Source organism: Chiloscyllium plagiosum, chromosome 9 (assembly GCF_004010195.1).
Source record: "Chiloscyllium plagiosum isolate BGI_BamShark_2017 chromosome 9, ASM401019v2, whole genome shotgun sequence".
NCBI classification, from domain to species: domain Eukaryota; kingdom Metazoa; phylum Chordata; class Chondrichthyes; order Orectolobiformes; family Hemiscylliidae; genus Chiloscyllium; species Chiloscyllium plagiosum.
In genome coordinates this window covers 29,219,367-29,231,953 of record NC_057718.1, presented here as the reverse complement: position 1 = coordinate 29,231,953, position 12,587 = coordinate 29,219,367, and the positions used below count along the sequence as shown (strand labels likewise).

The 12,587-nt window shown below is 40.4% G+C and overlaps 1 protein-coding gene across 7 annotated transcripts in view; it reads left to right on the top strand.

Annotated features, from left to right (window-relative positions):
• LOC122552723 (tetratricopeptide repeat protein 7A-like) overlaps nt 1–12,587 on the top strand; it is a 421,938-nt gene that overhangs the window by 83,804 nt on the left and 325,547 nt on the right. For all 7 annotated transcript variants that reach the window (XR_006312460.1, XR_006312459.1, XM_043695624.1 and 4 more), the window contains one exon: nt 2,922–2,985. Coding sequence is in view for 5 of the 7 variants with exons in the window: in XM_043695624.1 (XP_043551559.1) it covers nt 2,922–2,985 (64 nt within the window). In the remaining 2 variants the exon portion in view is untranslated. The remainder of the gene's footprint in view (nt 1–2,921; nt 2,986–12,587) is intronic.

Here is a 12,587-nt window from a genome sequence, read left to right as displayed (position 1 = left end):
AACACATCTTTGTGATTGCATTCATTTTCCTACACATAATCTAGTTGAACCATCTGACTTAGGAACAAATTCTACTGGAAAACTCCACTGGCTTGGTTAGATAAATTGATTCTCCAACATGTATTGAATTTTCTTTGTTATTTGGACTGTTTCTCTGCGCTTAACCGATATGGGTTTTATTTTATCGAGTTTTGATTGCCTATGTCATCACCATGCTTGGAGGTAGTATGGGCTGAAGTCAGAAATAGGAAAGGTGCAGTCACCTTGTTGGGTGTTTACTATAGGCCCCCCAATAGCAGCAGAGATGTGGAGAAACAGATTGTTTTATCGAGTTTTGATTGCCTACGTCGTCATCATGCTTGGTTAATGTGATTTACCCAAGTGTATATTTGTATCTCCTGAGCAATCTCACTGTACCTCCCTCTTGCTCTTTCTCCAGGTACAAAAGTACAGTGTCTAAATTCTCTAATACCTCCAAATGTGTTAATCCAATACCAGGAAGTTTGCTTTGGGAATTGGCCATTTCTCCTTTGCTCTCATCCTTCTTTCTTTTATCTTCCATTCTTCCAATTAGATATGTCTCCTTCCTAGCCTTTTAACATATTTTGTAGGGACCACTCAACTTTGCTTTTAATGGCTCACCTTGTATTGGCAACAATATTACAACTTCATCTCCTGCTCCGAAATTTCTAGTTGTCGCATGTTTATTTGCCCATTGTTTCATTTTGTTTTTGTGAAGTTTTCAGATGTTATTGTGCAACTCTACACGCTTTGTCAACCTTCTGAGAAATGTGAATACATTCTGTAACATTGAAGATTAATTTTTCAAACTTAACAATTTATCCCTGAGCAGTTTCAATGGTTTTCATAATTCTATGTCTATAACTTATTCAAATAGACTTTAGTCAGTGGATTCATTTTGAGAATCTCTGGTTGCAAAAAGGAGAAAATGTAAACCTTTATCCTAGTCCTATGGGCACTCCTAGCAATCGCCTTTGTGAAACCTCTCTAAAGTACCTTGGGTGTGTGGATGGTATGCAGTTGATTTCAGTTATTTATTCACCAAACTACTGGCAATATCCTTGAAAGGTTTTGACGTAAAGCTTGACTCTTAATCTGACTCTTAATCCATAGTTAGATCATCAGCAAGTGAAAATGTGTTACTTCTTTCATAACACCTTAGCTCTGATTTTCCTTCAGGAAATAGCCTCTGGAAATTGAGTAGTCATATCCATACTTGTAAGAATACATTCATGTCCAGCTTTTGTTTAGTTATGGTCCTATATAGCCTACTGGTACATGATTGAATGTTTCGTCAGAAGACAGTATTAGAATTGGGGTTGCTGGTTTAATTACCTATAACTTGATGACTATGGCATGTTTACAAAACTGCATAACATCTGTATGCAGTTTTGGCCAATAAAATACGCATTTACGGAAACCTGAGTTTTTTTAATTTCATGTGCTACTCACAATATCTTCTGACAAGAAATGGGCGGTACCACTACCTGGTGAATGACTGCTCGTTTTTCTTTTGTGGTTCTATGAGGGGTCTTTATCTCCTCATCAGCACTCTGTTCTTAAGATAACAACATTCCAGAACTCCATTGACCTCTAGCACAGTCAGCTCATACTGAGGTAATTTATTTAATTCAGGATTTTGTTTTGCCTCAATTAGTAATGCTGTATCAAATACTCATAGATGCATACAGTGCAGAAAAGTCCTTTTGGCCCATTGAGTTTATACTGACATAACTACTACTAAAAGTGCGCTAATCCCAATTTCCTAAACTTGACCCATATTTTGAATGTTATGATATTTGAAGCACTCATCCAGATATTGCAATATTTGAGGAGATTTGTAGCTCAGGTTGAGGTTAAGATTGTAAGTTTGCTCACTGAGCTGGTAGGTTTGTTCTCCGATGTTTCATCACCATGTTAGATAACATCAACAGTGAGCCTTCACTGAAGTGCTGGTGTTCTGACCCACTTTGTCTTAGTCTGTTAAGGTGGGTGATATCATTTCTGGATCTTTCTCTCCGAGGTTGGTAAATGGGGTCCAAATCGATGTGTTTATTGATGGAGTTCCGGTATCAATGCCAGACCTCTAGGAATTCCCATGTGTGTCTCTGTTTAACCCGTCCTAGGATGGATGTGTTGTCCCAGTCGAAGTGGTGTCCTTCTTCATCTGTGTGTAACAACACTAGTGATAGTGGGTCATGTCTTTTGGTGGCTAGTTTGTGCTCATGTATCCTGGTGGCTTGTTTCCTGCCTGTCTGTTGAATATAGCATTTGTTGCAGGGTATTTTGCATACAATGTTTGTTTTGCTGGTTGTTGGTACAGGACCTTTTTAGGTTTATCAGTAGCTGTTTCAGTGTGTTATATATTTGTGGGCTACCATGATGCCAAGGGGTCAGAGTATTCTGGTAGTCATCCACGAGATGGTATGTCACTACCATACATCAAAGGCATCTCTGAGTTTCCAGCAGTTGTTCCTGGATCCTGAACAAAAATCCCTTCTCAGCCCAAGGACGTTGAGACTTAGCTAAGTACCCCCATCCTACTGTAGCTTAGATCAACTAACTTTGCACAGACCGGCATTTAAACTTGGAGCTATCTTGGTCTATACAAATCAATACCACACCACATGGTGCACTTATCCATTGACCCCTTGAATGCCTGTATGTTTTAATCATCATCAATTGTGTACTGATGTATCAGAGATTAAATGTAAAGATGCTTCACAGCATGCTAATTGAAAGGCACAGAATTAAGTGTTTATGCCATTTTCAAAGGATTTTTTTTATCATTGATGAATCATACATTGTCTCTTTAGTTACTGGCCTTGTTCTAACAATGAATGAAAGAAATCAAGAAGTGTGTACTTTGCCTAATTCAGTACGTTATTTGTTTTTCTCAGTCTCTTCTGCCCAGAGGACATTGTTGAAGAAGCACTCCTACTTCTTCGTATCAGTGAGTCAATGGTAAGTAAGAATAAAAATTCTATTTCTTTTTGATGAATCATAAATTTTTCATGCCCTTGGTCATAGATTTATCAACTGAAGTATCTGGAAAACTCCACTGCATTTTTGATAGAAAGCCTTTTTTCTTTCCCATTAAAAAATGCCATGAAACTACAACTCTTTCTCCTATGATGAAACATGTACTGGCTCTGTAGAAACTCTGCTAAATTAGCTTAATTAAGTGGAGTAGAGCTATAACTGTCTGTTAAGGTGTTTTTGGTGCAGTGGTTGAGTCCCTATTTATGGGCCAGATGTCCTGGGTTCAAGCCCCACCTGTTCCAGAGATGCGAGATAAACTTCTCATGACAGATTATAAATATCTTTAACAATCATCTGTTGCTATCACTTTGCTCCTCCTGGAAAGTCTGTGAATATTGGGATCGTGGAAAATATTGACCATTGGATGTGATGGCCTGCTATCTTGCTCATGATTGAATAGCCTTCAGTTGTTCAATAGATTTTTGTATCAATTATAAGTGAAGCACTGAAGGAATCCAAAGTATTTGTGGAATTCGTTCCTCGAATGGATCAGGCAGAGTAGGGAAAAAGAAATTCAAAGTTTGAAGGAAAGGAAAAATCGAAAATACCACCAAATACCATAGTCACCAAATACCACAGTTCGCATCCCACAGGTGGTAACAGAGTGGTGTCCAATCAGCAAGGAGTAGCCCTGGGAGCCCTCAATATGGACTCCTGACTTCATGAAGTGTCATGCCAACAGATCAGACACTGGCAAAGAAACCTCATACTGATTATCATGCATCACCTCCACTTGGCTGATGGATTAATACTCCTGCATGTTGAACACCACTCGGAGAAAGCATTGAACATGGCTTGAAATGTACTCTGGGTGGTGTAATTTTGATGTCCATCATGAAGAATGGCATAGTAGCATCACTACTGATGGAGGTAGCCTAGTCCTAAAGGGCATAACTGCTGGACTGTTAGTGAGTGAACTAAAAGTCTGAAAATCTACTGAACCTTGTCTTCACTAATAGATCTATCTATCCACAAAGTTATTGGTAGGAGGGATGACCACACCATCCTTATGAATTGTAACCTGAAAAGTGGAAGAAGTGACAAGACAAGAGTAATAAGATGGTTAAGAAGATTTTTGGGACACTTGCCTTTGTCAGTCGTGGCATAGATTATGAGAGCAGGGAGCTGTTCACAGCTTTGGTTCGGCCATAGCTGGAGTACTGTGTGCAGTTCTGGTCATCACACGATAGGAAGGATGTGATCGCACTGGAGCAGGTGCAGAATACAGGCAGTCTTTGAGAAGCTAAAAGCAATCTTAAGAAATGAACTATGGTAACGACACCTAACTTTAACAAACCACTTAAATGAGCAGTAAATGCTAGTGATTTGGTGATTGGAGTAGTTCTCTTAAAGGGTGACAAGGTTGGAGTGATGAAGCCAGTGGGTTACTTTTCGAAGAACCGAAAGAACTGCAGATGCTGTAAATCAGAAACAAAAACAGAAGTTGCTGGAAGCACTCAGCAGGTCTGGCAATATGTCTGAAGAGAAATCGGAGTTAACGTTTTGGGTCCAGTGACCCTTCCTTAGAACTTTTTGAGGAAGGGTCACTAGACCTGAAACATGAACTCTGATTTCTCTGCATAGATGTTGCCAGACCTGCTGAGCTTTTCCAGTAACTTCTGCTTTTATTTTTCCAAGAAGTTCATTCAACATCAGGCAAGATATTCCACTGAGGAAAAAGGGAATTGTCAGGACTTGCAGTTCTCAACATTTTACAGTTTTTGTTTGACATGAGAACTATGAGACTTTTTTTACTGATTGTAATCTGTTAACTTTTATTGGGAGATTTAAGACTAAAACTCTGAGATTGTTTGGATGGTGCTTGTTATTACAACCTTTTAATATAAAAATTGAATATATTTCAGGTAAAGAAAATGTAATTGCTGATGCTTTATCTCAAATGTGGAAAATTTAAGAATGTATAGAGATAAGTTTTAATTGTTTTAAATAAATGTTTGAATTTCACTGTGTTGAGTGATATGAGGTTGATTTGATTTGGCTTACGATCCCTGTGTCATAACAACAAGATATTTATTAATAGTTGTAATGGAAGTTGTATTCAGGGGAAGTTTCATTAGTCCGTGCAGAAGAAAGGAAAAAAAGGATATGCAGGTAGGATTAGGTGAAATGAGACCTGCAAGTTGTGTTGAAGATGAACACTGGTATAGACCCATTGAGTCAAATGGCTTTTTTCAGCAGTAATTCTATACACAATTTACCATCACACATTTAACTTGCTAAAGTAGAAATCAATTTTGTTTCTCCATTGGAGGACAGATGTTTAGCAAATGCTTGCTGCCTGGATTCAATGTGTTTAAGTCAGATTGATGCTAGTTTATTTTAGTTTGATTATGGAGCAACTCCTGTTTCATGTCTGGATTTCTTTTTCAAGAAAATCAATTTCAATTGATCTGATCAGAAGAAGAAAATCATTGCAATCATTAGTGACTATCTTTAAATATTAGTCACTTGCCTTTTTTAGGATCGTTCATTGATTAAAGAAAAGTGCAGCCGATGCAAAATGTCATATGTTATTGATAAAGTGACTGCGGGTGAATACAATATTGTTAGTGCACAGTGCGCTAAAACAAAGGAAATTAATGCAAGGTGTTTAATCTTGTAATGCTGTGGATTTGCAAGGCTTTTGTTTTATAGCATGTTAAGCAAAGGTTAGGTTATTAGCAGGAACTACTAAATATCCATCAATGCATGTGATATACATTTATATTGTGGAATCTTCCAGTGTTTAGAATGTTACAATATGATGTTTCTGCCTTTGTGTGGAATGGCTCTGTTTTCAGTATGGGGTGTAAAAGGAGGTCATTCAGCCCATTGTGCCTTAAAACTTAATCCGATAGCTCAGTAAGCTTTTCCTTGAAAGTTGTTATTGATTTTGCTGCCATCATACTTTTAGTTGGTATATTCCAAATCATTATAACTCTAACAAAAAAAATCCTTATTTTTTCAGTAGTATTTTTGCCATTTTTTTGTAAATATTTTTATTGAGAAAAAGATTTTTAATTTTTTTAAAATTAGAAAATTACTACAAAAAAAAAGCAATCATAATATAACAACAATAACAGTAAACAAACTACTGCCCTACTCCACAAACAATTTAGAAGAAAAAAAAGAATAAAGAGAAAAAAATCCTATGTAAACTACAATTCTTCTGCAGCGTGACCGAGATCGGTTCCAGCCTGGTCCAGATCTCCTCCATCACTGAATTGATCTTCTCTCAGAGTATCATCAACTCCGAGACCAGGCTCTGCTCCACAGCTAAGTCCTCTGGGGCGTTCGCTGAGGCCAATGCTGCAGCCATGGGCATGTGCGCTGCTGCAGGGGAGTGCCCTGCTTGGTGCAATCCTCGTTCTCCTTTTCCCGGAGTCATTTTTCTTAATCAATTAAACTAATATAAGGCACTTTTGGGGATCCAAAACTACCGATATTTACCACAATGGGTGAGAAAGGGAGGGTGAGTGCTGATTGTGTCTGGGTTCTGGTGCAGTGCTCAGCAAGGCAGACCTACAGGATCACCACCATCTTGGATCTCCCGTATTTTTGCCATTTAGTCATAGATTTGAGCCTCCTGATTATCGTTCTGCCTGCTGCCGAATATAATTTTTAAAATTTATTCTGTCAAAATGGTTGAGAATTTTATTTCTAGGGAGAATAATGTTGGTTTCTTTAGTCTCTTTACTTGTGAAACTGAAGCTTCTCACCTTGACCTCATCAGAGCTAGGATGCAAGAAACAGACTTGAACACAGGGACACCATTTTGAATAGCATGGGCAGAGGGTGCTGAAGAGTTGAGTCACCATTGGATTGGAAGTGCACCAAGAGTATTACATTTAACATTTTGAGTTTGATATGATGCTTCATCAAAACAGAATGGTGGGTATACTTTTCTGAGGGCTGCGGGTGCAGGGTGGATGAGCATGATCAGCAAACTGCCTGCTGTGAATGGTCAATAGGATGTGTTGATTAACACTGTCAACAAGTCGTTGAGGTATAAAGCCTACATATCTGGCATCGCACTGGCACTGAACCTCCTATCACATTATTCATTTGTGTGGTGCTGTGCTTTTCCAACACCACTCTTTTTGACTCTGACTCTCCAGCATCTGCTGTCCTCAGTTTCTTCTAGCAACATCATGTTTGTGGGGGAAAACAAAACACGGCACAAATGGATTTGCTGCATAGTAGCTGAGAGAGACGGCAAGCTTCATCTGTTGCTCAAATTTTTGAGACATCTTCTCCATTTAGGTTTATCTGAAGTAAGCCGAGTACTGTTCAGGCTTAAAGATGGTGGATGTAGATTCCCTATTGAATTTTTGTGATATGAGTGATGATTTGATCATATTATCTGTTATCATGCAAGATAATTTTGATATGCAGAAGCAATGGGCCCTGGATAACATTCCAACAATGGTAGAGTCATCGTCGTCATACAGCATGGAAATAGGCCCTTCATCCCAACTCGTCCATGTCATTCAGGTTTTTTAAACTGAAGTAGTCCCATTTAGCTGCATTTGGCTCAGATCCCTCTAAACCGTTCCTATCCATAAGTATACTGAGTACTTGTGCTCCAGAACTTGCTGCTCCCCTAGCTAAGCTCTTCCAGCACAGCTACAATACTGGCATCTACCCAACAATAATGAAAATTGCACAAGAATGTCCTGTACATAAAAAGCAGGACAAATCCAACCTGGCCAATTACTGCCTATCAGTGTACTCTCGATCATCAATGAAGCGATGGAAGGTTGTTATCAACAGTGCTATCAAGCATTACCTGGTCAGCAATAACCTGCCCAGTAACGCCCAGTTTGGATTATACCAAGACCACTCAGCTCCTGATCTCATTACAGCCTTGGTTCAAACATGGACAGAAGAGCTGAATTCCAGAAGTGAGGTGGGAGTAAAAGCCCCTGACATCAAAAAGCCCGAGCAAAACTGGAATCAATGGAAATTAGGAGACAGACTCTCCACTAGTTGGAGTTGTACCTGGCCTATTGGAGGTTGATTGGTTGTTTGTCATCTCAGCTCCAGGATATCTTGACAGGAGTTCCTCAGGGTAGTGCCCTAGGCCCAACCATCTTCATCTGCTTCATCAATCACCTTCCTTCCAACATCAGGTCAGAAGTGGGGATGTTTGCCAATAATTGCACAATGTTCAACACTATTCACAACTCCCCAGAAACTGAAGCAGTCCATGTTCAAATGTCACAGTATCCAGGCTTGGGCTGACAAGTGGCAAGTAACATTGGCTCCACAGAAATGCCAGGCAATGCCCATCTCCAATAAGAGACAATCCAACCACCACTCCTTGACATTCAATGGTGTTACCATCACTGAAACCCCCATCATCAATATCCTGGAGTTTATCATTAAACAGAAACTCAACTGGACTCACTATATAAATGCAATATCTACAGGACAAGGACAGAGGCTGGGAGTACTGTGTAAAAACAATTTCTGCAGATGCTGGAAACCGGATTCTGGTTTAGTGATGCTGGAAGAGCACAGCAGTTCAGGCAGCACTGCTCCTCGGGATGCTGCCTGAACTGCTGGGAGTACCGTGGTGAGTGACTCACCTTCTGACACCTCAAAACCTGTCCACCATCTACAGGGCACAAGTCAGCAGTGTGATGGAATACTCCCCACTTGCCGCAATGGCTGCAGCCCCCACAACAATCAAAAAAATTGACACCATGTAGGACAAAGCAGTCCACTTGATTGGCACCACCCACAAGCATCACTTTCTTCACCTTGGATGTCAACAGCAACAGAACTATGTATAAGATGCATTGCAGAAATTCACCAAAGATCCGTAGACAGCATCTTCCAGATCCACAATTGCTTCCAGCTAGAAGGACAAGGGTAGCAGATGCATGGGAATACTACCACCTGCAAGTTCCCCTCCAAACCATTCACCATTCTGACTTGGAAATGTATCACCGTTCCTTCACTTGCTTGATCAGAATCATGTAACATCCACCCTGAGGGTCTTGAGGGTCAACCTACCGTACATGGATAGCAGTGGTTCAAGAAAACAGCTCACCCCTACCTCCCTCAAGGGCAACTAGGGACGGGCAATAAATGCTGGCCAGCCAGCAATGGCTATATTCCAGAGTGGATAAAAGAAAATCTTGGAACTATCATTGAACACAAATTTCCTTTATTAGGTTTTATATGTGTGTGTATATATAGGGAAAAAAAAAGAACTGCAGATACTGTAAATCAGGAACAAAAACAGAAATTGCTGGAAAAGCTCAGCAGGTCTGGCGGCATCTGTGGAGAGAAATCAGAGTTATTGTTTTGGGTCAGGTGACCCTTCCTCAGAACTGATGGTAGTTTGGAAAATGTGGGTTTTTATGCAGAAGATAGGATGAGGAATGGGGTGAGGAGTAAATGATAGGTGGATGGAGCCCAAATAGAGAGAAAAACAGTTGGATAGACAAAGGAGTGAATAATGATCTGGCTAGGAGGGTGAATAGTTGTTAATGGAGAGTGTTAGTGGCTAACAATGGGTTGTGTATAATAGCAGACTGTGATTACAAGGCCTGGTGTGTGGGGGTGGGGGCTAGGATATAGGAGAGTTCAGACTCTAAAGTTATTGAAGTCGATGTTAGGTCCAGAAGGCTGCAGGGTCCCCAAGTGGAAAATAAAGTGTTTTTCTAGCTAATACTGAGCTTCACTGGAGCACTGCAGCAAGCCTTCTATATATGTATAATGGGGTTTGTCTTGAGATTATACAATGCTGCCAGCTACTTCTATGGCAGATAAAAATCAATCATTAGATGTTCCACAATAAGCATTTGCCAGGTCTTCTGGGCTTGCTTTCAGGGCCTCAGCATCGTTAGGTGACTTGTTGATAAATGATATGTCAAATCTTCTATAATGATGCCCCTTTGTTCAAGTCCGTTTCCTGTGTCCTAGCTCTGAGTGCAAAACAAAAAGCTTCAATTTCTTGCCTCTTTTTGGCAATGTTTGTAGTTGAAATCAGTCATCCCTAGAATTAATGTTAATTGTGGCTTCGTTGGTAACACTCTCCTCTGAAATAGGTTTTGTGTTTAAGTGCATAAAAATCCAGACTGATACTTCAGTGCATTACTGAAGGAGCACTGCACTGTCAGAAGAGCTGTCTTTTGGTTGAGAAGTTAAACTGAGATGGATGTTAAAGATCCCAAGGCATTATTTCAAGGAAGAACAGGAGAGGTGTCCTTGGTGTCCTGGCAACATTCACCCCCCAGTTGACAGCACATAACAGCACCTTACTTTCAAATGTCCAATGGTTTCTGAACAAACATTAACACCCACAAGCAGTCCAGCTTCCAGGGAGCCAGTCTCCATTGTTGGCACACAGAACTCCTTTGTTTGTACTTTTGAAAAAAAAACAAATTACCGGACCCTCACTATCAGTGCTTTTTACACTGTTTTTACTTCAAACAACAGGGGAACTTTCTACAGATGAGCTGAGCCAGAGGGTAATGAAGGGTAACTGAGCCAGCAATAATGTGATATCTGGTCATTATCACATTGTTACCCTTGGCAGAATTTGGCGATGTTAGTCTGCGATGCAGATACAACAGAAGCAAAATTATCTTTTTAGTAAAACTGTTCAGCATCTTTTCAAACCTTTCAGATTTTTCCTAAGTGCTCCAGTTGAGGCCTAATATAGATTTGCCACGGTCAGTAGTATCAGGTGAATAGCATACATTGCAAATTTGTTGATATACAGTATGTCAAATGTTGGAGGACCCTAATGATGCAGTGTTAGTTTCCCAGCCTCTGGATCAGGAGGCCTGGGGTCAAGTCTCACTTGTTCTAGAGGTGTATAACAGCAGCTCTGAACAGGTTGATTAGGAAATATTTATCTCAAATGTTGGATGTTTGTTTTTCATTTTGCCCATTTTTATTACTTTCAAGGCGAAGAACCAGATTTCTCAACAATTATAAAGATCCTTCCTTCAATGTGGAGCAAGAAATCAGTGTCTTTGTAATCATAAGAAGCTCACCCTGTTTCAGCACTTCAGCGTGAAAGATGGGTTATTAAATCACCTTGTGGCCTCATGGCCATTGCATCGATTGACAGCACGTCAATATAAATGTGGGATGAATTGCAGTGACTTGAAATCGTAAACAAAGGCTAGGTATTCTTTTTGATATGATTTTTTGACCTCAAAACACAAGGACCTTTTAAAGTCAGTGAACCGGTCATTCCCACAGGACTTTGTGCACTGTATCTCTTGTTCTGTTACATTCTTTTGCATTGTGAAGACCATATCATTTTAATCTTCGTTATTGGATTGAAATGGGAGAAAGACTATTATAAGAAAGGATTGTGGAAGAGGGCGGCCTATCTCAAGATGAGACGTGAAGGTTCAATTGGGGCGATTGAGAGTTATAGGGTAGCCAGGAAGGACCTGAAGAGAGAGCTAAGAGCAGCAAGGAGGGGACATGAAAGGTCCTTAGTCGGTAGGATTAGGGAAAACCCTAAGGCTTTCTATAGGTATGTTAGGAATAAAAGAATGACTAGGGTAGGAATAGGTCCAGTCAAGGATAGTAGTGGGAAGTTGCGTGTGGAGGCGGAAGAGATTGGGGAGACACAATGAATACTTTTCTTCAGTATTTACCCAGGAACAGGGCATTGTCGCCGATGTGAATACTGAGTCACAAATAAGTAGAATGGATGGCTGTGAGGTATGTAGAGAAGAGGTGTTGGAAATCCTGGAAAAGGTGAAAATAGATAAGTCCCCTGGGCCTGATGGCATTTATCCTAGGATTCTCTGGGAAGCAAGGGAGGAGATTGCAGAGCCATTGGCCTAAATTTTTATGTCCTCGTTGTCTACAGGAATAGTACCAGAAGACTGGAGGCTAGCAAATGTGGTTCCCTTGTTCAAAAAGGGGAGTAGGGATAACCCTAGTAACTATAGGCCGATGAGTCTCACTTCTGTTGTGGGCAAAGTCTTAGAGAGAATTGTAAGGGATAGGATTTATGAACATCTGAATAGGAATAATGTGATCAAGGATAGTCAGCATGGTTTTGTGAAGGGCAAGTCGTGCCTCACAAACCTTATTGAATTCTTTGAAAAGGTGACGAAGGAGGTTGATGAGGCGAAAGCGGTAGATGTGGTATATATGGATTTTAGTAAGGCGTCCGATAAGGTTCCCCATGGTAGGCTACTGCAGAAAATACGGAGATATGGCATGGAGGGTGAGTTGGAGGTTTGGATTAGGAATTGGCTGGATGGAAGAAGACAGAGGGTAGTAGTTGATGGCAAAGTTTCTTCATGGAGTGCCGTCACTAGCGGTGTTCCGCAAGGATCTGTTTTGGGACCATTGCTGTTTGTCATTTTTATAAATGACATGGAAGAGGGGTTAGAAGGTTGGGTAAGCAAGTTTGCGGATGATACGAAAGTCAGAGGAGTTGTTGACAGTGAGGAAGGATGTAGCAGGTTACAGCAGGATATAGAGAAGCTGCAGAGCTGGGCAGAAAGGTGGCAAATGGAATTCAACGTAGCTAA